The 25,310-nt window shown below is 37.7% G+C and overlaps 1 protein-coding gene across 4 annotated transcripts in view; it reads left to right on the top strand.

Moving 5' to 3' along the window:
• The window catches only part of SLC25A21 (solute carrier family 25 member 21), a 261,114-nt gene extending 237,531 nt beyond the window's left edge, over positions 1-23,583 (top strand). Inside the window, exons 3-7 of one of the 4 annotated variants that reach the window (XM_054826669.1) lie at positions 2,850-2,957; positions 7,896-8,060; positions 18,244-18,425; positions 19,244-19,296; positions 21,854-23,583. In XM_054826669.1, the coding sequence (XP_054682644.1) occupies positions 2,850-2,957; positions 7,896-8,060; positions 18,244-18,425; positions 19,244-19,296; positions 21,854-21,933 (588 nt within the window). In that variant the 3' untranslated portion in view covers positions 21,934-23,583. The remainder of the gene's footprint in view (positions 1-2,849; positions 2,958-7,895; positions 8,061-18,243; positions 18,426-19,243; positions 19,297-21,853) is intronic. The other 3 variants (XM_054826668.1, XM_054826667.1, XM_054826670.1) reach the window with 3 other exon arrangements.
• Positions 23,584-25,310: the final 1,727 nt, after the last annotated feature.

Genomic DNA, 25,310 nt, shown 5'->3' with positions numbered 1-25,310 from the left:
CCCCTCTACTCCGCTCTTGTGAGACCCCACCTGGAGTACTGCGTCCAGCTCTGGGGGCCCCAGTACAGGAGAGACATGGAGCTGTTGGAGAGAGTCCAGAGGAGGGCCACAAAGCTGATCCGAGGGCTGGAGCACCTCTCCTGTGAGGACAGGCTGAGAGAGTTGGGATTGTTCAGCCTGGAGAAAAGGCGGCTCTGGGGAGATCTAATTGTGGCCTTCCAGTACCTGAAGGGGCCTACAGGAAAGATGGTGAGGGACTGTTTATCAGGGAGTGTAGTGACAGGACAAGGGGTAATGGGTTTAAGCTGAAGGAGGGTCGATTTAGATTAGAGGTTAGAAAGAAATTCTTTACTGTGAGAGTGGTGAGGCACTGGAACAGGTTGCCCAGAGAGGTTGTGGAGGCCCCATCCCTGGAAGTGTTCAAGGCCAGATTGGATGAGGCTTTGGGCAACGTGGTCTAGTGGAGGGTGTCCCTGCCTGTAGCAGGGGGGTTGGAACTAGATGGTCTTTGAGGTCACTTCCAACCCAAACCATTCTATGATACATACACACAAAAATGTTTTAATGCTAAAATGCAACTTACATATGTTGTCTGCATTCTCCTATACAGGGCTTAATTCTGCTATCATATCATTTGCAATAAAAAAACTTTTAATAAGAATTACTGCTTTCTGTGGTGTAAGAATGCAAGTAATAGTAGATATATGTTTTCACAATAATGGCATCACAACTATAGGAAATAACTGATATCTTTATGGTTATATTATAAAGGTTTTGGTAATGAATGGTTCCAAATAGTGATTGTGACAATATTTTCAGAAAAATCTTGAAAAAGGGTGCACATAACTTCTATGGGAGATGCTGGCCAGTTTTGCCCAAAATCATAAGGTTTTGTTTCAAGGTCATTTTTAACTACCAAATTGTTTCTTTCTTGAAAATTTTCGGTAAGTTCCCATGCAATATTTCTACTTTAATCTGTTGCTTCCTTCCAGTTTACTTGTTTTGGCATTTGTTAAAGTTTTTTTCTCTGTAGAGGCTCCTGCATTTTTCTTATAATTATCAGTGTATCAGAGCATTAAGCAAGACTGAAAACATGAATTATCTGGAAGAGGGTAAATACCCTCTTTGTTAAATAACAAAGTCCTGAAAACCTGTATTATAGCTTTCTTAGTGAAGTGAGTTTTGAATTGGAATTTGTTTTATAGTTTTGGCTCTCAAGAGAGAAGTTTGTGATGACTGAAGGAAATATGTAAAGTCTTGTCGTGTAAGAGTAAATAACTCCACATCACGTGAACCAAAATGACAACCAAAAAAAAGAGATATTTGCTTTATCTTTAATTCAGGTCTCTCTCCCTATAGTTGTTTACAGTATCTCCTATTTTGTCTTGTTTTATTTTTCAGCAGGATCTTCTCTTCCTTAGATGTAAATAGAGCTGATATTTGTTCTCTAGCAAGTGGAAAGAACAGTTTAAGGTTCCATAGTACACCGTCACTTTTTTTGGAGGAAAATACACTGGGAACTTGTAAACGTGCAATAGCTGACCAAAACCTGCTCTGATTCATATAGCAGATGCAGCAATCATCAGATACCTCTGACATTTTTAGTGCAATTCTGTTACCACGGAGGCATTTTTGCCCCAAGATAGCCATGGTAGTGAGGGAAAAAGAAGACTGAGAGGGTCTAAGCTATGCGGAATGCTTCTAGGTGCCTCAGCAGACCTCAAAACAAGACATTTATTGTTAAAAGAGAAATGCATACATTAGTAACGTCTTCCTGCTGGCTTCAGTCTCATGGTTGATGGTAAAGGGATATGTTATGTTCCCATTTCGTACTGGAAAAATAGATTTGTTGGTAACACAGTGTTTTCCAAACGTATTAAGTCTGGAGCTTGCCACTACCCTCCTAATTTACCGTTCTTCTCTTTCTTGAGCTCTCAAGAGTCCCTGCTCAAATCCCTCCATATTGAATAAGTTATTTTTCTCTGTATTGTTTTTTCCTTACCATCAGTTTCCTTGAATTCCATCAATGTATTCAGTATATTGTATTTTGGTCCTGGGACCCTTTTCAGCCCCTAGAAAGTTTGGAGATGTTAAATAGAGGCAATAAATGTGTAAAATGATGACAAAAATTAACCGCTCTGAATTTTCTCAATTGACCTAAATATGTCAATATTATTTTCCCGTTACAAATGAATTAAGGTGTTTTTAAATGCTGTGTCATGATGGAAAGCAAAGCAGTGAATATCTCCATTTCCATGGCTTTAATGTAACATCACCTTCTAAGTAAATGGAGTTAATTCATTCTTGCAGACATTGCTGACATTTCCATGTATACCACTCATTCCCCTATAAACCTTTTCAAGATTGATACTTTCTTAGGAGGACTTTTCTTCTACTTGTGCAACTTGCTTAAGTACTGCACTATTTTAATCTCTTATATTTCTTTTTTTTTTTAAGTCAATATGTTAGTGTTATATGCTTAATGCTCAGAGATTTTATTTTTTCCAGTGCTGCATAACTGCATTTATATTTGTGTTTTTATTCAGACTCCACCCAAAGATAACATGAAGGCATTGTTTTTCCATGTTTTTGTAATAAATTGGTACCACAATTTTTCTTCCAGCTGAAAAGAGAATTCATTGACGGTGCTATGACATTTTATTTTGTATTTTTTGAAATGCGGTTTATGGCTATTGTCATACTGTCTTCAAGAACTGTCAGCATCTAATCAAGGGCTAAAGTTGTTTAGTAATAGAATACTGCTGCATTACTGTAATCTCGCAGTTTCGTAATCTGATGTATGGGAAATTTCACTCCTTAATTTTTAACTTGAATTTTAACTTTCCTAGGCATTTGCCGTTGCTGGCTTGGGATCTGGGTTGACAGAGGCGGTTGTGGTTAACCCTTTTGAAGTAGTGAAGGTGACCCTACAGACAAATCGGAATGCCTTCACAGAGGTATGAGAACTGATCCATTATTTTCTGCTTTATTAGGCATAATGCACTTCAAAGTTCATATTTAGAGCACAACATCTATAACATATTGGGTTGATGCAAATGATTTTCCCACAAGCTTAATAGACATGGAAAAAGAGAGAAGAGACTCAATAGATGATGCCTTCAGATATGCAGCGATGCATACAGTATTGTCAGTGGCATCAGCACCTCCCTTGTAAATATTCTGTGCCTGAAGTGCGTCTTCATCCCTCCCGAGTAGCCAGCAGCCCAGCACCATGAGGAACTGTAATCAAGAAGTACGAACCTGAGCCCCATGTACACAGTGCATTTGCCCCAGCAGGCTCCAGACTTCAAGTGAGCACCAAAGGTTAGCGTAAAACACCACGACCCCATGCCCTAGCCAGGGTCCAGCTGGTTTATTTTATGTTAAAAATGTAGCTGGTGTATTACAGAGTCTTGGATGAAATTATTTATATTATAGTCTTCACATTTATAAGCACAAACCGGGAAATAGTGACATAATAAAGCACGCCGATAATTTCCATTCCTGTTTCACTTCAGAGTTTTATTATTCAAATATTGTTTCAGTGTGCAAAACTGACTTTGTCCACAGTTCTGGGTACTGCTGAAAGGGGGAAAAAGATTAAACTGGAAAACAGTGATTCATCAAAATCAAGTGTTCCTAGGATGCACCAGCTTCAATTAATTTTAAAGTAGAAAATGTTCCAAGTTAAAGTGAAGGAAGGCAGTCACACAATTCATTCTTTCTTTTCTCAGTGAATAAGACTAACAATTGTCAAATCAGGTCTTTCAAAATCTTTTGAGAAATCAGCTGTACCATGGTAGAAGTACCAAATCACATAAGCATGGCATGAAAAGGTTGGCTGAATCCCTGGTAAGGCATGGTTTTTGCATGTTCTACTATTAAGTTTTGACTATGTTAATACTTGCATGCCTTGTAGCACTCATCTACACAAACTGAATCCTTTTGGGGGATGTGCAGTAAAGACATTTATCACCTGTCCATTTACATAAGCTGTTTGGGCCAAGATCCTCAGGTACGCTCTCACAAAATTTCCAAATGTCATAGACTAGATGGTACCTACTCCGTTACTCGTCCAGAGAAGCATTCTCTTTCAGAATAAATTTTAAAAGATTTGGCAAATTTCTATTCGATTCTCAATACATGTGAAACAAATGTTTGGTTGCTCCAAGTCTCCAGCCTAGACATTTTTTGTCCATGGGTAGCAAAGGCACTGAAACAGAGAGCTAATGCAGTACAGGAGTAAAAAGGTTAGGGTCATGGAAGGAGAGAGACTGGGAGTGGGAGAAAGCAATGTGTGAGAGGGTCTCTCTCTCAGGAAGGTGATACAAAAAAAATTATGGACTGCTACTGCTCCAGCAGTAGTAAACTAAGCAGATATTCTGGATCTTTCTGGCTCACAGTTGGGAAGATACAATTAACCTATCATCTTAATAAAACCTCTGGCTTTGAGTGTAAATACACCATTATTATATCTTGAGCAAACTAGTTCCTGTAAAGTTGCAAGAGACCAATATATCCTTTTGCTTCATACATTTTAATTTTTTTCTCTATTGCAAACTTTGTAACAAAGTCTGGGGTGTTTTAGTTAGTAATTTTTTTTGCAACTACTTACTTTAATTGCAGCATCCCTTCCTTGGTGACTTTCAGAATACTCTAATAATCACAATGTAGCTGTTCAAAAGCATTCTGAGTTGTTTTGCCTTAGGTGAATATTCTTCGAATTTAATTTAAATGCAAAGTTTCACAAAATCCAAATAATAGTATATTATCATACAAATAAACTTATAAAAGATAGTATTGGGACTCCACTAGGAACCTAGTTTACACCTAAAATATAAATAAAAGTGTCTAGTTGCCCTAATGAAAAAATCCAAGGGTCTGAAGTTCTTAAATCACAAAGATAGTTAAATAAAAACATATCAATTTTTAATATATCTTTTTAAAAAGTGTTAGCATTTCACATTTTGCTGTAAGTCAGGAAAACTCCAGTGACTTCATTACCATGATCTCAAGTTCTCATTAATAATATGTTAAAGAACATTCCACACTAAAGCATGTAAACTCAAGCCTATTGGGAGAAGCATGTGCATGTTGTATTATACAGCGTAAGGCAATGGTACACTCATTTCATTACCATGCACTGTTTTTCTAAAAGGTTTAAGTAAAGTATGTACCTGTCCCATTGTGTAGCTTTCATACTATATGATGAAACCTAATGCAGTTCACATATTTCTTTGACTATTGTATTGAAATAATAAATATATCTTGTTTAAAAGGAACAAGGAAGAGCATGAACACATACATCCACACCCAGACTCCTGCACACCCCCAAAGCAAATATTCACACATTACGGTGACAGCTCAATTATTCTTTGGTACCAGATCATCTTTCTAGGGCTGATAGGTTTAAAGAGGAAGGCCACTATAAATCACATATCGTCACTTTTGTAATGTGGATTGCTACAGGTAAAAATAATGGTGACTCTTTGTTAAGGTAAACTGCTAGAAGGCCTAACACCTTGTTGTTTGGGGGTTTTTGTTTTGGTTTTTTTTTTCTTTTCCCTGTAGCCATGGATAATTCACTGGCTATAGACACTGGTGTGGTAATAAAAATCTTCTCACCTGACTTAAGAGTTGTGATTAATTAAACAAATACAAGTTTCTGTTTTACGATGAGAAGAATCTGACTCCAGATTCCACTGACTAGGTCTCTATTAAGTATAAGTCAACAGTTGTGTGAAGTGAATTAAACTCCAGATGTTTATACAATAAATTCCTCCATCTGAATTAGTCATCCTAAGGTCCTTCCATCATCAGTGATGAAACACGGACCTATGACTTGATCAGCTGACATTGTAGATGTCTACTTTGGATGAAGTGAAGTGCTGTCTAGGAGAGCCCTCTTTATTGCTAAAGGACTGAAATAGGGAGTATTTTTGAGTAGCTCAGATGTAGATGTAGACATTGCAGGTATCTACATTTGGACTGATGGATCCCATCTCAGGTGTTCAGCAAGTGATAGACTTCTCCTCTGAGGCATTAGTAAATCCATATTCAAGATGAGACCAAGGGATACATTGCTACTGAAAGCTGCTGTATTCAGCTTAAATCACTTTATTCAGGACCACTAGTTATTTTTAAAGATCTAACCCTCATTTTTTGTGCATGAGAAAGGATGTTATTGCTAGTATCTGCACCATATTCCATGTTGGGTATCAACATTTTAGAACAGATTCTGATCTGAATCCCTGGGGGTAGTTAGAAAACTAAACTATAGTAAAATGTATGCAGAGCATTAACAGGATAATATTAGTTACCGAATATGAAAAAAACCCAGAATGAAACTCAGTATTAAAGACTAAACTTGTCAGTCACCTAAAGAAGCAATCATATCCTGTGTCAGATATAATAGGCATCATTTGGCTGATGCTGTTGATCTACCACAGTGATATTTTGAAATGGAAAGCTAATAAACAAATTAAGTGTATTGAAATTAGCAGTGTTCACAGCGCTGTAGTCAAAATTCTTCTAAATTTTCATGTTTGAGCCTCCTAGTGGAAGTCATGTTTTGCCTTTCTAATTAAATATTTGGTTACCCAGAGCTGGCTTTATGCTTTGGAGAAAGCCAAACTCAAGTCAACTCAGTTCCTTTTTGAAAGGAACTTTTCTATAATTTTGCTAAAAAGAAATCTAAAATGTTCAGAAGGGGAACGCCTGATCCTGAGTATCACAGTATATTGGAAAATAGATCAAATGTGTATGTAGTCAGGCAGATCCTGTCTGAGGAACTGATCATTATATGAATGGATTCTGAGAAAGTTTCTTCCTTTCTGCCTTTCGTTAAATGGAAATTGGCTGACTAAAATGATTTCTCTGCCTTTTGGGCATTATTTTGAAAATAGGATTTCTAAAGTAAATTTCCCAAATCTGTACCTTGGAATTTAAATTGATGTACTGATTTTCAAAATCTAACTACACTTTTAAAGTCAAACAATTCATCAGGAGGGCAAAACAGGATTTCCAGTTGGATGCTAAAGAAAAAAAAATAAAAACACCTTCTTTTCAAGATTTTCAACACTAGAAAAAGAAAGTTTAACATGTGATCTGGTTTTAAAAAGTGCTGTCTACCCAATAACACCTTCAAAAGTCAGTGTCTTAAAGCAGTGGTTTGCATTCTTAAAGCATGAGGAACCTCAGAGGATCCAGAAGGGTTCCCAGACAATACGTATGCCTTTTGTCACCTTTCAACCCTATTCCTAACATTGAATCTGGAAACTTCCAAACTGATCTTCAACACAAGTATTTATAGCCTCCCTTGCCACTCTAATTTGTGGTTCCCAAGGACTTGCTTCCCTAGCCACGATGGCTCAAAAATTTCCTGTTCCAATTCTGTCCCTTTTGTCACTCCCTCGCCATGCATGTTCCTGTGCCATTGTTTTTACTAGAAGGTGGGTTTATCTTCTCATTGTCCAGAATAATTGTTATATACTCTAGTTGTGTAAGGGTTTCATCTGTCGTAATCTTAACAGCACAGAATCAATGATAAAAAAAACTATTGCCAAATTCACACATTCAAAGCCACATGTTGCTCTATAAAATCTATTTGGTTTAATTATTATTTTAAGACCTTTTCCTTTGCTTTAGGGATCCTTAGTCTTTTACAGTACTCAAGTCATGCTTTCATCTTTTTTCTGCAATCAGAAAAATGAGGAATTTTTTTTAATGAAAATTGTGATTTTTACATGATCATAGGAAAGGGAAAATATGGTGAGAAAAGATTAAATGAAAAGAATTGGCAACACTGTGTTTGTCAACAGGATTGAAATGATGCTATGGTTATTGTTTTATTTTTGTAAAGATGATCTCTTCCTTCTTTTGCTTAACTTGTGTAGCAACCATCTAGCTTTGTTCAAGCTCGGCAGATCATTAAAACCGATGGTCTGGGCTTCCAAGGGCTCAACAAAGGTCTTACTGCAACACTGGGCCGTCACGGAGTTTTTAACATGGTTTACTTTGGATTCTACTTCAATGTGAAAAACATTCTTCCAGTCAATAAAGTAAGTTCTTCATACAACGCAATAGACAAACAGATAAGAGGTTTGGCAATAACACTGGTTTTTTCCATGCAAAGCTGTTGTATTTAATAATAAATAGTGACTAACCTAGCTCTTGGTTTTGCAGAAATCTATAGCATTTTAATGGAAGCAAGCCAAGCATTTGTACTTCTCACTTTTTAAGCAAAGCTGAGTATAAATTAAGTAGTCATGTTTGAATTCTCATTTTTATGAATTTCCCTTTATACCATGGTAGCAACATAAAAAGGCAGGAATCAGGATACAGGTATGTTACACTTATGTTAGGTATGTATGCGCTTTTTTGTGGTAAACTGGCTTAGAAGAGAAAAATCAGTTTCTAGAACTTCTTTCAGTATTCACAAAGCATGGGGCGAAGCTTGAGGAGATGGCAGAGCTGCAGTATGTAGGGTATTCTGGTCATGTACCCGGCCTATTTACTCAAAAGTAAGTGTTGAAGATGACAGGGCAGATTTATCCATCGGGGAGGGAGCCAGCCCAAAACAGGACTTACAGGGTCATACACAGGGACTTATGTAGTTCGTAAGTTTAAAAAAAAAAAAAAAATCTTTATAGCTGTAATTTCACTCGAAGCAATTTTATTGGATAGTCTTATATTCCTTTACATAACAAAGGAAACATTTCCCTTTACAACAAAGGGAAATTTTACTAAGGAAACCGTGGTAATACTGGCAACTTTCTAAATGACGGTGTGAGCAACAGCTAATGGTTTATTAATGACTCCAGTACGTTACTTACTGAACCCTGTTTTCACTAATGTGATTTTTAGATGATGACAGTTAAACAGTCACGGGTGTAATATGTAGTGATATTCATATAAGAAGCTGCAATTTACATCAAAAGGGATCAGTTTCTATTCCCAGATGAAGTAACACCTCTTTTTTTCTGCACTTCTGAGTAGCCTGGTATTTTTGTTGGCAACATTGTGTAAATGGAGAAAAGCTCCACTTCTTATTTGCAGATCATTACAGTAAATTGAATTGTTCAAGAGCAGCTAACCCGCAGGTTTCTACAAGTTTCTTTTAGTGTATTTAAGCATACTTTATTATGTACTTTAATCACACATTCTAAAAACTCAAGGCACAAGCATAGCTTGATTCTAAGATAGGAGTAAAAATATTTATGTTGATCATAAGATGAAAAAATTATAATTACTATCCAGAACATTCAGAATCATGTGCAGGTAAGGACAAAGAGGTTTGTGTGCAACTTCTACAGAAATCCTGAAGTGTTCTTGCATAGCAATTGAAGAATAGTAATAGCATTTGGCGTAAGCATGCTTTCCCAGCCTTTCAGATTAAAAAAAAAAAGGAAAAAAATTATTACATAATCAGAAAGATTCAGAGCTTTATGATCTGAGAGAAATTAGCCCTTTATACAGATTTTGCACGATACAGAGATTTGTTAACATCTACAACATAGAGTTAAATACATCTAGCAAACGAAAGAGAAATTACTTCAATGGTGTCAGCCAGTGGCCCAGCTGTCCTGTACATACTATCAAAAGCAAGAGACAATTTGATCAATGCAGGATTAGATTGCATTAACTGCAAACAAGTGGAGAGGTTTGCCTTGTGCTCGACCAGTGCAAAGTGGCTTGCACGGTGGCTTGCACGGTGGCTACATCTGTGCTAGTAAATTGAGCAGCGCCACTGAAACTCAGTCATGTGTGCTGCTAAGTGTTCCCTGGCACAGCTTTGGCCCAGGCCAGCCAACACCGTTCCTGGGTACGGCTTAGGAGCTAGCACAGACAAGGAACCATTCCTAATAGGCACGTCTCATGCAGGCAGGCAGTTCTGAATGATAATAGCACTTAATAGCGCTAATAAAGTTAATAGGACGCTCTAGGCCAGCTGGCATCGCTGCCATAGACAGTTCTGTGTATACAGGTATAGCCAATAATTCTGATCAAACTCCCATTAAAATCAACAAATCTTACCCTGAATTTAACGGGGTACAGATCAGACCTCATCTGGCTTGCGCTAGCCAACAGCGTGTCTCAGGTGTTTACGTGCATCGAACTTCACTTCAGTGACTGGAAAATAGGAGCTTTCAACGATACCTTGTGATATTTAACTTAAGCCTTTTCTGTCAGTGAGCAGGTACTAGAGGCTAAGAGTTATCAAACCTGTACAACTAATTTGATAGAAGCTGTTTTGCAGGTAGTATGAAAAATATTAGATGGTTGTAACTTTTCAAGATTTCTCACATACTTGATTTCATTACAAAACCTAATTTTTCCACTTTGTATATTTCGCCAGAAAAAAAAAAATCTTTAAGTCAGTCTTGTGATATTGACAAACATATAAAAATTGTGAGATAAGAATACTACACTTTTGAAATAATTTTGGCTCTTGACTATGTGTCTGCTGTTCACCATCTGTAACATAAGTGAAAAAATGTATGGAAATGTCCATATGAGCCTTTTAGCTGTCAACAGTGCTAAACTGTGCATTAAATTTGCATCCCAATTAAGGATGTTTGCAGCTTATTTTGCCAAAAACAATAAACCTTTTATGTCGAGTGGTCAAATGATATAAATTACATGTGTGGGTTGTAAATGTTCGTAATGAATAATTTTTCATAAGTTCAGTCTATTCTGCTAAACAGACCATTTACAGCCAACCTCATGCCCTGTTTACTGAAAATGGAATAAGCCAGACTTGTTTCAGTCGCCACTAATGTATCAACCATAGAGCATTAACAGCTATGCATCTGCACGAGCAATCAAATCAGTCTGCAAATTTATATCGGCTCAGTTTTATGGCACCTGCTTTTATAGCACATTTCATAGGCTTCCAGCAGCTCTCGCTCTTCAATTTTTTATCATAGTTAGGTTTGATGGTAAAGGTTAGTTTCATTAAAACCTTTGCTCACTACCACCTCCAAGTGGCTGTCATACTTCTTAACGACATGAAATTTCCCCACTGTCTGTTAAAAACTCCCTTTGAAACGTGGCCAACTGCAAAACTCATTTCAAGTCAGGCACTGCCTGCCCCAGCTGCTACAGATGTGCCTGTTGTTAAAAGGGCTGCTGCACCAGACAGCGGGAGCTGAGCCGTGTGTTGTTTCGTCAGAGAAAGGACCCTGAACATCTATAGGCAAAGAAGAGATGGGAGACTAAAATGGGCCGTTCAGCTTGGCAAATAAGTAAGATAGTAGACAACAATTTTATTTTAGCTGTTTTCAGATCTATGCCAACAGAGGAGTGATATGTCGGAACAGATGGTGAAAAGGACATGTGGTGTAACACAGTTGAAAAAATAGTAAACCAAGATGACTTAGAAAAAGGCTGGGTCAGAGTGGAAAATAGAATAACCTCAGAGCTGCCATCCAAGCTCAGGTTTCAGGATGACTTGTGAGCTAGAAACAAAAAAAGGCAGTGCTGTAAGCCACCCCTTGATCAGTACTTTCCGATCTGAGGTGTCCTGTGGCTGTGGAAATGACAGCCTGTGTTGTTTAGACTTCAGCCTAGGTCATCATCACCAAAAGTTGATGTACCAAGGGAGGAGAATCTGTTGCTACCTCAACTGCTCCTGTACTGCAGTATTCCTGTAGGCAAGACAGATATGAATTTTCAGGAGAGGATTCTTCGGTCAAAATAAAAATGCAAAGAAGAAAAAACAATTTTTTTCTGTTTTCCTGTGGAAATTTGGATAATGCTGAAACTGATAACCAGGTTTGACCATAGCTGACAGAGAGGCAGCCTTAAAACGGCGAAGTTCTTACAAGACATAGAAACAATCGTTTAAAAGGAGGAGAGATCCTACAGGTGCATCTTAGGAGTGTCCCAGGTGAGGGAAATTTTCAGTGGGAACTTATGCCTTATTAAACACCGAATTCCATGGGGAAAAGCCCGTGTAAGCTTTAGTCTGAGCTTGCACCTTTCCAGACGTCAGTATCAATCAGTCACAAGAACCCATAAGACATCAAACTTTTTTAGTTCTGGTATTCATGGGGCTACTCTTTTTTTTCCGTTTCATAAATTACTATATAACTGATACTGAAGATGGATAGTGCAGAAAAGGGTACTGGCTGCAGAGGTAAGCAATAAGATACCCATTTCTGGGCGCCCTTTTCTGCATAGTTAATGTCTAAAGGATGCCATGAAAAGGTGACCTGCTTGTAACCCCAACGCTTTATGAACGGTCTGATCATCTGTGTAGACCAACTCTGTGTGGGAGAGCTGAGTCTCCAGAATTCTGTACGTTTTGTATTTGGTGACCACGTTTTCTGTTGTCTCCTGGTTTTTTGTTTACATCAAAAGTTCTTTGATGCAAATATTTGGTTTAGGACTAAATGAAGTCCTAACCTTGCCCTATGGTCCAAAAGGTTATAGCAAAAGAGTAAATACTAGATAATAATGCTACTTGTAAATCTGAAGTAAGATTAATAATTTTATCAGGAAATTTTATTGTGAGAAAAACAAATCACTGAGAGGCTTGCAGACTGTTTGAAAATGTATACCTTGCTCAGCAGACAGCCGTGTCACTCTGGAGACTGGCCAGGACATTTATCCTAGTGGCTGTCATTCATCTTCTTATACTGTCAGACATCTGACAGGTGGATTTTAAAAACTTAAATAAATGTCTGCTGCAATGAGGTTGCACTCAAGGAGGAATCTGAGGTAATACCAGTGTGAAAAAGCACATTCAATTCAAACAAATTACAGCTGTGACTATGCATTTTGGAATGCCTTTCCTGTTCATCAATATGTTTATTGTAGTTATAATTTCAGCATTTCCTATGCATCTTGACAAAGATCAGACCATCATTCTACTAATCAGACAGCAAGCTATAGTTTACAGTAAGGAGTTTACTATGTAAATGCATGAGATGGACAGAAGTTCAGGGTCAATAAAACTATGAAGCTGTTCCTTAAGCTGTGGTCAAATCTTGATTAAGTCACAAACAAAAATTGTGAGTATTCTTTAAAAGAATCAAAGCATGATGTTATCAGAACATTGATAAGACTCACTTTCATCTTTTCATTTTCACCCTTTCTGGAGCCTTGCAGTGAGTCTACATCATTTTCTCCTCCTTACCGCTGATTTCTGCCAGGAGTTTACACACCTCCAAACCACCTGATCACATCTGTACCAGCCTCTCCCTCTCCGAGAGTAGAATTTGACAGCCTTTCTTCCCAGCTCTCCTCCAGCACTCAGCAGGAAGATCCAGATCCTGTCTCTCCTCTGGGTTCTGGCTCAGTGTCTGTGTTTAATGCAACTCGTTTGAGTTTTTCATCTGTTCCTTGTTGCTCTCCTGAGAGTGATCTCCCACCTTGCCTCTCTCCAAATAAACCTTTTCTCCCCTGTCTTGGGAGCTCCCCTTCCTCAGACCCACATGTTGTTTTCTTCCACTGTCTGTTGCCAAAGGAAGCTCCTTTTAGTGGTTAAAACCAATTATCAGGCTGGCTAAAGCAGTTCCTTACAGCCTGTTTTGCTGCCAAACATTCGATTGTAGTCAATGTAGGTCAGGTCTTGTGGCACCTCTTAGCTTGCCACAGGAGTTCCGATGCTATTACACTTTGCCTTAGCCAAAAGGGCCAAGAAGCCACTCTACATCTTACTCCTGGCCCGTCTCCCTCTTCAGTCCCGTAATTCCTAGGTATACTGGGCAGAACCAGAGTTGGCCAAACCAAAGCCTTGTCTTTGAAAGTCTCCCTTGTCATGCACAGGGAGGCGGAATGTGCAGCATACAGCGCAAAGCCTCTCAGCTCCATTCCTGGCTTCTCTGCTGACCCGTTATGCGACCTTGAGCAAACATATTTAAATTTAGTGGTCATTTCAAATCACTTTTGCCACTTTTGTGCCAAGCGTAACTCATCTATAAAACTAATATTATGACTAACATTTTCAAAGGAGTTTAAGAAACTTAATGCAAATGTTCCACTCTAAGTATCAATTTCGGGCTAACGTCAATAGACTACTTTGCAATTCCCAACTTCAAACATTATTCTATTATTATTATTTATTCTTCATGCAAATTGTCAGGAATTGGCATTCTCCTTATCCAGTAAGCATTAATCTTTTATAGTGAACTTATCTATGAGGTGCTCAGAAGTACTAAAACATGTAAAAGTATTCTTTCTCATAAGATGTGTACCTCCCTCAACTGGAAAGAAAAAAAAAGTTAGAAGATCTCAAGACTAACAGGCAAATATTGAAACAAACAAACTTCTAAAAATAGCTTCACTTAGACTAATTAATATTTATTGATCTTTTGATTTTGTTGATTTTTTTTTTTTTTTTTTTTGCTTAAAAACAGGGTTAAATTATAAGTCCCTTTGCGACACATTCTGCCACTCTTACTCGGACTGAACGGGGCCTTACAAGGGAAAAGCAAGTAGTATTCCTGAGTGTCTCTGTGGTCAGGTTTCTAAACACTGTTATGCATGTCGGTAGACTGTCCACATTAGCTACTTCTGCTTACTTCAAGCAGCCGGCCTTGGGGACTTGGGGCTGTTCCTTTGAAGGTACCTACTCCTCTCCACTGCATATGCGAGTGTGGTGTCCTACCTTTGAACCCTCGCATTGCACCTAAGACAGGTGTCTAAATCAGTACAAATATATCTAATATGGTGAGTCATTATCTATGCTAAAATGATTTTTCAGTCATTCTGAAAAAAATCAAATTAACTGAGTTCCAAGCAAACATGCCTTTACCAAAGGGTTATTTCATTGCTGGATTAATATCTATACTGCTTATTAAGTGACCTCCTTCCTTCAGTTCAGATGAAGAAAGTCTGGAAGCTTTTGACTGAGATCAAAAATTTAAACAGAGGTTTTGACAAAGTGCCCAGCAAATAAACAAGTGAAAGAAGTGGTAGGGAAAGGAAAGCCCAGGCCTTTGGAGACTGAAACTGGAAAAAACTGTCTCCAGTGGGTGACACTCTTGTATCTAAGTGTGTATGTGCTAGATTTACGGCTAGAATTTTCTGTTACTAGAAATTGTGGAACATAAAAGAAGGAATTAAGCAGCATACAATGCAGGAGGAACTTCTGGAGTCTCCACTTATTTAAAAATGTTATGATAAGAGTAATGAAGTATAAAACGCAGAGAGATAACATTTCAAATTTTTTTCTACCAAAGAAAGCAGGGAAATCCGGCAGGACATACATAGATATGGCATTTATTAGTAATGCCTACTTCTCGCTTTATTTTTAATGGCTGCTGGTTCTCACGAGGCAGGGACTCAGGTGTACAGGACATGTGATTGTGAAAAGTGTAGTGAAAAAGGTGAGATGATCACAGATTACATTATCCAACCACGGCAAAGTTATTCCATTGTGAATAAGCAAATTGGTATTTCAGTTCCTTGTGGTATACTGTACTGTGGTGTGGCACCATCTAAAATCAAGTTTCTGTTCTATATGTTCTGCTCATACTACAGAAAAATCGCCTTTGCTCAAAAACAGAATTCATGTATGTTTTTCCTGTGGTTCTGCCATTTGTGAATGCAAGAGGAGCTTGTCAGAATCTTTTTTTCTAATGTACGACATATGAAACATATTATATTTGCTCAGTGAACTGCCTGGTGCAGAAGTTAGTGACAATAACATGATGATAACTGCCTCAGCTAGCCAGTTGCAGCATTAGCACTAGACAGATACCTTATCCTTATGTCTCCTTTCACAGGATCCTAGACTGTTAGGAATATTTTGGCATTGTCCATGGAGTAGGAAAAGGACAAATTTCAGTATTAAGAGAAAGACACTGTTTCCTGATAGCACGAACTTGCACCTACTTGATAGACAGCCAATGTTCCTTTGTTCATGTAAGCGTTGTAGACAGAGGTATAAATCATGTTTGGAAATCTCTATTTTTCAGTTGGAAGCATTAGCACAGTAAAATGCCACTAAGCTATGCTTTTAGAAAAAAATAACTTTTTAATTATCTTTAACAGCAAAATTTATTTTGAATCTGTTATATGCATGAAATGACCCAGGTATTACAGTGGTGAATGACATAGAAAAACCTTTCCCGTGAGACATATAATAAAAAATCAAGTTACATAGCAAAGCTAGTGTATACCATAGCACATTTGGTTAGAATCCGGTTTTGCAAATGGGCAAAATGCTGCCTTTCAACTTTTTTTGTGTCACAAATACTGGAATAGAAATAAAACAATTTGTTTTAATTTCCCTTTAGTTGTATTAGTGCAGCGTCAGGTTTTAATAGATGTTCACTTGATTGGACACCCACTGTATCCTCTGTGGCACTTTCAGACATAAAGCAGACAATGCTGGCATTGGGAATTCATGAAAATACGAAAATAGTCAATCATTCAAATATAAAGGCTTTGTCAGGAGCTGCAAGACTTTCAATTCAATGTTTAACAAGTAAATATTTTTGCCTGACCCATGTTGCCTAGCCCAGAGGGCAGCCCACTGTGCTTGGCACTATGGAAGAAAGCGTCCTTGCGCCAAATTGCAAGACAAAAATACTTCAGACCATTCTAGACTATGAAAAATCAACAGAGTGGTGGTAGCCTCCTCGCCGCAGTCTGGTTTGAGGAGGTCAGTACAATCTGGAATAGTACTTAGCTCTCAGGTGTGGGTGTAATCATGCGCCTGCTGCCTGGAGCTGGGTAGGCACCTTGCTGGAACCAGGCTGCCACACTGCTGCCCCTCGAACTTCAAAAGAGGTCCTTTTTTTCTTCTCTGGGTACCAGAAACATTGGCTTTATTTCTTCTTTTTTTTTCCATTTAAACCACTGTCAGTATGTACAGAATAAACAGAAATTTGCTACTAATGTTTTTGCTAATAAAATTTTGCAATTCTTTATGTACCGCAAGGCATTCAAATGTTAAAAGATATTACCAGTATGTTTCATGTTTTGTGAAATCAAGGTGTTGAGTTTTTCTGCAAGTAATAAAAGGCTCTGTTGATTTTGACATTTCTTTCTAAACACCTGTATGGACTTCGTCCAATGCATATTATGGAAGTTTTAATTTATGTTCCTTGTTGCTAATCCGGAAAGGAAAACTTCTCCATTGTTCCTTTTCTCAGTCACAAATGTACAGGTTTAGAAAACAAAGAACACACTCTTTCATTTTAATATTGTGCTGATGTTATAACATGGCAAGATCATCTGTTATTTTACTGATGAAGTACCTTCCTGAAAAAAATGGAACTGCATACGTACATAGAGTCTGCTATAGTAAAAAAGTGTCCTTGCTGTTGAAGACCAATAGCAAAAAAAAAAACCAAAAACATGCCTAGGAAATGCACTGGAACACACTTCTCCGTGATTTCCACTACACAGAAAAAGAGGATTAGACTTGCTTCAAGGGACTTTGACTCCCAGATAAATTCTGAGTTCTTTGATGTCACAGAAAATACCAAGGTAGGAGGTCTTTCTAAAAGATCAAATAAAACCCCATTGGACTGTGAACTGTGAGTGAGCAAAGAAGGTTTTAGATGCACTTCTAACCTGTTTCTAACTTTTACCGTGAATGTATAGTAGGGTTCGGAAACAATCTGTTGTAAATTCTTCAGCCAATTAGCTGAGTGAGTTACCACCATTTATAATGCGCAGAACGTGGAGGCTCTTTGCAGTTGCGCCGAGTTGGATTGTTAATAACAGGAAGCTAGCACTTCTCAGTACAGTGGATCAGCTACATGTGAAAATAAATGTAAAAAACCTGGAGGGGAATGGCTGCAGACTGAGATTAGCCTTTATTTAATTTAGCATTTGGGGGTCCAACACACAAATGAGCGTTTTAGTAGGCTTCATGGTGGAAGTTGCTGTCATTTGTAAAATATTCTGGCCAATTAGCTAATAGTGTGCTTGGATTTCTCCTGTTTTGATACAGTAATACTAAGTACATTGTGAAGCCCAATTATACAAATCATCCCCATATGCCATACCAGTCTTTCTTTATGAACTGTGTTTATAAATCCTGTGTGAGGAAATGTGTACTTCAGCAATTTAGACCATGTGTAAAAACATAGCCAATAGGATTGTCAAGAAAACAAGTTCCAGCATAGGAAATCCTAATGTGTTCCGCTAAAATAACACGAGTGTGTTGTGTTGTGTGAGTTTTCTGATTAAATACATATTATTTTATAGTGCTTAACCTGCATAGGTCCTTCCGTTTCCCTTTTTATTCTTTCTTTCTTTCTCTCTCTCTTTTTTTTGTAGGATCCAAATTTGGAGTTTTTGAGGAAATTTGGAATTGGGCTAGTCTCAGGAACAATAGCCTCAATTATTAACATTCCTTTTGATGTTGCAAAAAGTAGGATTCAAGGACCACAGCCAGTTCCCGGAGAGATCAAGTACAGAACCTGTTTTAAAACTATGGCAACAGTCTATAAAGAGGAAGGGTAAAACATTCTTATTTTAATAAATGTCCAGACCTCTGTTTTAGTTCATATGGGTCCATAAAACCATGTTGTTATATTTCAGATTTGACGAGGACCATTAAGCCACCCTGAACTTAGATATCAAAAGAGCACAACGTAACATTTTGAAAATGTATTTAAGAATTACCAGGAGATAGCCTCCTACTCCATGTGAAATTTTACAAGACTTGCAAGATTATTATTGGGTTGTCAAAATTTATGTACCACAAAAAAATGCTTCGTATACCTCATGTATAATTTTTTTCAACTCTTCATTTTGTAAAAGGAAAATATCAACAGAAAACAGAATATTTCCCAATTTAATCTAATTGTAATTCTACAGATCTCTGTACCTTTAAAATGACTGCTGAAATAATTAAATTGGGGACAGATCCTTGTGGCAATAACATTTTCCAACTTTTAAAAATATTTCTCAAGTGGAGACTGAGCTGTAGCTTTGATATTCAATTATAGCAGTCATTTTGTCCATGTATGCAGCTGTTGTTAACAGACTTGTCTTGAAAGTAAAACCATCTCACTGATTAAAGTCATATTTCTGATTGGCTAGGCTCACAACGTAGCTTTTGTGACTGAACATTGATTAACTTTTTCTCTTCATCTGATCTGCCTCTGTAAAATGTTAAAATCCAGATACGGCCTGCTATTGAACATGTGTAATTTCAAATAATTGCTTCTAAGTGCTCTGCCAGCATTTTAACAAACACATGCTAAAATTCCATTCTTCTTTTAGAGCAAGAATATTGTTTGAAATGTTTTGTTTGTTTTTTCTTCTGCTGCAGATTTCTGGCTCTGTACAAAGGCTTGGTTCCCAAGATCATGAGGCTTGGTCCAGGTAATTTTCCCTCTGTCATGTCTATATTGCTTTTGTTCTTGCTTTCTCTTCCTGTTTTTCAGTTTCTTGACAAAATGTAGTAAGGATCAGTCAAATAAATGAAACAGTGTACCAGAAATCATCAAAATCTCTTCCATCTTTGAATGATTTCTTTTGATAATAGCATCATCTAATAGTATCATAGATGGATTTGTCTAAATATGTGTCTAAAGAAATTATTTACACGTACATATCAGATGATTGCAGATCCAAATAACTGCTGGTTTCTGCAATTACTTTATTTGTGAACAAGCCAAATGCAACCTTGCAATTGCCAGAACTGTAAAACCTTTGGAAGTGTTTCTTAAAGCTTGTCCTATTCTTTCTAACGTGATTTTTTCGGTTTCACTATGACTATTCTGTACCAATGTAAAGTCACCTTAAAAGGCAGGTTAGAGTCTCTCCAGTATAAATGCTCTCAACTAGTCGAGACATAGCCCAAGCATGTCAAATTCCAGTTACTTTCTTCTCCTGTGCTGTGCAGGGGCTGTAAAGAACAGACCCTAAAAGGCCAATAGCACGAGATGGGAAGAGACTTGCGTGACCCTAGAAGTCTAAAAGGATAAGGGTAGCTTAAAACTGGGTTTGCTGATTGACCCCTTCTCACTAGTTGATACTCCAAACACAGGAGCACAGTGGTCGAGAGCTAGATCTTCTCCGATCTTTTAGACTGACGATTTTTCCCTGACTGGTTTTGATTAATCATGAAAGCAGAGCACTGGGCCCTTAGATTTTGCCAGCCCACAGAGGCAGTCTGTGTCAAAAAGAGCAGAAGCCCCAATTTGAACAGTATCCCATTCCCGTGAAATTGTATTTCCAATTGTGCAAGGTGGTTTAATAGGCAAGAACACACATGGTTAAAAGCAAGTAGGTGCAGTCTGTTCTGCAGTATAAAGGAGGCATGAGGTTTGTCTGTAAATGTTTGCATATCCAATGCGTCTGGCTAAGTGCTAGGCCATGCCTGGTTATTGTGCAGGGTAAAGGAAGAAGGTGGGGAGGGGAAACAAGGCAGCTAGGCATACCTCTGGAGCTAAAAGCCTTTTCTCTCATACTCCAAAGATACCAGATTACATACCGGACAAAGAGAGGGCAGGGTTTCACTTTCCCAGTACCCGTTAGCACAGCAGATTTTGGAATAAAATTTTCCGTCTTACAAATGACTATGCGTTCTGGCCCAGATCCAGCAAGTCAGTTAAGTGTGCACTTCGCTTTAAACATTTTTGTAGTCCCATTGACTAATATATAGATTTGGCTTTCCGATGAAACAATAATGCAATCTTTATTGTGACTGGAAAGGTAATTCCTTCTTTCAACATGTGAATGCTTTCAGGGAAAGAGATGCGCAAACAGATCACACAGTACGAGAACTGGAATCAGCCTTGATTTGGGTTTACATCACATCTTAGACATTGTGTCTATGATTTGTTTGTTGGTCAAAGCCTTTTGCAAACTTTTCCTCTGTCTAGCTGCCTGTGAGTTGCTGTTCATAGAGGGTTTCAAGTCTGATGATGGTTCGTTAGGATAAATAACATGGGAAAATTCATGTGGTAGTTCTGTGCGCCTGCTTGTCTGAGCCTATCCCACCTACCTAGAAAGGCCAGCCCAGTTCAGCAGAAGACTTGTTTGTTAGAGGTGCCACTCCGACCCACTAACAGAGCCAAGAGGCAAAGGCAAAGGAAAGAAAATATTTGTGATATTTGTGCCCCAGTGCTGACACCCACAAGTAGCACATTGTAACGCACTTTTACTTCTGCAGCCTGGAATCTGATTCTCTTTCCCCATCTTCTCCAACTAGAAGCTGCTCTGTATGCTTAATATATGCACCTCCTGAAATGTTCCCTTCTTCAGCTCATGCAGTAATTACAGCCTGCTTACAGAAGGGCTTTAGCCTGGCTTCACTAGCAGTAAAGATACTTTATGACATTCAAGCTGGGTTTTCATACTGTTATCAGTTCTAGCGGATAATGCCATTTCATCAGATCAAAACTTTGCCTATGGATTCATAGCCAGGCAGAGGAAGATTATACTCATTTTAATACTGTGATCTTCTGCTTTAGACATGGTAAACAAACAGCTGAAAACCTTTCTTGAATCTTACCTGGAAGCATTTTCATCACCCTGGTGATGAATTGTTGTCATTCCAGCACTCAAGTTGCTCTTTCACGGCCAATTCTAACTCTAAACAAACACACAAATATACACATATTCAGATTAAAAGCTTCACTTGTAAAAGAACAAAGAAAAATATTAATCTAGAAAAAATGTTAGGAAAAATCACCACTGAGGGTGATTGATTTAATATACAAGCTTTTCACATCAGCTTTATGGTCTAATATTGAGTAAAATCAGTATGGTTTAAGAACTGGTGAATTTTTAATGAATTAGGGAATTAGTAGAATTATCCATTTTGCAAATAAGGCTTTGCCATATCCTGGTTTAGATTACACAGTACAAATGCCCTACAAAATCTTGAAAACACTGAATTTTGTATGTAGTAAAATAATATCTTTTCTTCCAGGTGGTGCAGTGATGCTTTTGGTTTACGAATACGTTTATGCATGGCTTCAGGACACAGCTGATCACAAGCAGCACTTCTGAAAAATGTACTCTTTAAAATTATATGCATTCTAAAACACACTTTAATAAAGTAAAAGTGTTTCTCATCCTTTATGGTGTTGAATGCCCTCAGATGACACTGATGTTAATACAGTTCAAAACAAGTTTGGTCTTCAGGTCCTGATCCAAGAAAACATTTAAGCACGTGCTTTTCTGTAAGCGCATAAGTAAAGAGCACAAGTGATACTTCTAATTGTTTTACTGGATCAAGAGAAAATATAAAGGAGACATAGGAACCAGGTAGTTTTTCAAGGACAAACTGAAAATTCTGGACACTGAATTATACTATGTAGTCAATACACTTTTAAAAAAAATCAGCTGAAATAGCAAGATAATAACTTTCAGGGGATTTTGAAGGAAAAAATGGAATAATCCTGTGGGGCTAGATACTAAGCTAGTGTAAACTGACAGCTCCATCGACTCCACATTAAGAACACAACCCATACTCTGCAAACTCTTGCGTCAATCCTGGTTCCAGTTTCAATTCAGTCCAGGACGATTTCAACAGTGATAGATGAGCTTCCTAAGGCTTTGGGAGTTAGGGTAGAAAAGGACAGCACGACTAGCCACAACCTTAAAAACACACATACTGTTAAATGTCCCTCTTAGCCATATATATCATATAAATCTCACTCAGGTCACAGAAGATACTGAAAATAATTATTCTGAATCAAGTTACACAAAAGTGCAAAACAACAGTGAAAATCACAGAAGAAAAGAGTAAATAAATGGACAGGAAAAAGAAATACTTTTAGGCATTTGAGATTTTACTGTAAGTTTTTTATCCACCTTCATATACTCTTGCTTAAAGAGCTGTCCTGTGATAAAAATGCTCAGTGCACCTTGACTGCACCTTTAGCCTTTCATTACCACCGTGGGATGGAGAAACAATGTTCTAGACTGGTAACACATATGCAGTCATAATTAGCTAGCCATACACCTCAAAGAAATGCACCTTTCTATAGATAAAAAATGTTGCTCTAGAGCTAAAATTGTTGCTTTCCCCAATCACTGTAAATATAAATAGTATTTCAGAGATATACTCCTGTATTTACTAGCCATTCTAAGTAACTCTGTGAAATCTGATCATTTCTGCTATGCTAATTGAAGACATAGTTTCAGTTCATGCAGTTGTGCCACTCTACAGTTTCTTTTCAAGAACTCTTTAATTAACTTAAAATTAAACATTATTCTGTTATAAAAACGTTCCCATTATCTAAACTCAGTTTGTTGTCAAACGAATGCATATCTTGCACTTGCTGAAAGTTTCTGTATCACCCCATACTACATTCATATTGTTAACTTCAAATGTTCTTCCTCTTAAGGAGGTACAAACCTTTTTCCCAGCAATCCTAAAGAAATATCTTTCCAGAGTGTTACTTGAAAATGGCAGTTCACATGTGAAGTCTCGTCTTACAAGTGATTTTAATGCATTAGAAAAGCAACAAAAACCTAAAAATAGAAATGCATTCTCAGCGCTTTCAAGGATGCTTGTACTGACATGCTCAATAAATGTCTCTTTTGTCTAAATTTGACAAGTGACTTCTCAAACCTATGCTACTTCATAGCTAAAATCAATGAAATTAGCTCTGTTACAGTTTATCATTTTAAGGCAAATGTTCCTTGTCGTTGCATTTCATTATCAGTACTTAGCCAAAGAGAAGACACAACTAAGATAATTTTGAAAATTAAAAGCACAATGCTTTATAATTAGTCTTTTATTAATTTAGAGCATTCAAAATATAAAAATAAAAGGCTTTAAACATACTGTATATACATATATAGCCTTCGGTTTTACATCCTTTCCAACATGGTTTGTTTTTTTTTTTTTTCAGTTAATAGCTCAGCCTGATCTTTGGTAAAAAGAGAACCATTAGAAAGCAGAAAACACAGCACTGTTTTAGAAAACAAACCCATGAACGTGCCAGCCTAATCCCCCATCACTGCTGGTGTAATATGGGATCTCGTTCAGTTTTACACCGGAGGTCTTCTGCACCGGGACCACGCAAACACAGTGGGGCTGTCATAGAAGGGAGTATTAAGCTTCACTGACTTCTTTGAAAACATTTGACACTCTGGGAATGGAGCGTAGGCTTTTCAGATTAAAAACTTAAATTCTGCAATCACATATACCGCATATTTCCCAAATTAATCCATTCACCTCAGTGGGTTCACTCTGGATTTATACCCCTGTACCTGACAGCAGCAGCTGATCCTTGTTTATTTTATTTTATTTTTTAATTCTTTTTTCTTCTTTGTTTATTGTAAAGTGGCTTAAAGTTGTGTGGTTAATAAGCTAAAGTGTTGTGTTTCTCAGTTTACCCGTGAATATAAGCAGGAAAAAAAGTCCTTGGGCAAAGGAGTATTCTGTGTCATAGGTTTGCGTTTAAAAAAAAAAAAAAAAGTTATGAAAATTCGCACCAAAAAAATCCATCACAGGCAGTTCACCAAGAGCCAAGGTCAGGTACCTTTGCTCACTCTGAGCAACACTTTCTGCACAGCCCCACTGACTCTCCACTCGGGGGTAAGGCATTATATACAGCAGGCAGATGCTCAGAGCTGCACCTAAACAAACACAAAACAAAAACGGTTCATGATGGTGTATTCCCACGTGAGGAATAATTAACATCATGTCTTGTCCTTGCTTTATAAATTATGCTGATTTAGCTGAAAAGAAGATAATGCAAACAACTGATACAAGCTAAGGATCTGTCTCTCTATCTCCCAAAACACAGTAATGCCTCGTGGAAATCTCTGAAAAGATGACTTTTATTCCAGAAATTACCTCTTGTTGCTTGGGAATATTTTGAAAACTTTTAACATAGGCACACTTTGTTATAGGCTTGAGAATTCTTGGAGCTCAGAAAATTGTGCTACGGAACGCTTTTTTTTTTTTTCCTGGGTTTTGTTGGGGTTTTTTTCCTTTGATGTACCTTGTTAATGCTGTACAGGTAAGAATACTCAATAATTCTCTAATCCAGTAAAACAAATAGGTTGAAAGCTAAAATCCTGTTGCCAACTTAATCATTTATTGACTCCTGATCTTTTTCTTATCTTTTTTTCCCTCCATTTTATTTTCAGCGCAGAGCTTGTCTGGAATTAAACCGATTTCTTTTTCATGGTGTTAAGGCTCATCTTCTTTCAGCTACAACTGCATTGAGGCAGAATAACGTCCGTCACGTCACTAACAGTGCAGCTGCGTGGAAATGCACTTGTGCGCCCGGTACCTTTAGTGGTTTCAAAGAAACGTTCTTTAAAAAGTGTTCTACTGCATAACAAGGGTTTCAGCATCTCGTTAAAGCTAAACAGCTGTCGAATACCTTTGCTGTACTGAGGCTGAAGAATACGGGATCACATCC

The sequence above is a fragment of the Grus americana genome, chromosome 5, assembly GCF_028858705.1.
Source record: "Grus americana isolate bGruAme1 chromosome 5, bGruAme1.mat, whole genome shotgun sequence".
NCBI classification, from domain to species: Eukaryota; Metazoa; Chordata; class Aves; order Gruiformes; family Gruidae; genus Grus; species Grus americana.
This window is presented reverse-complemented; position numbering and strand designations above follow the sequence as displayed.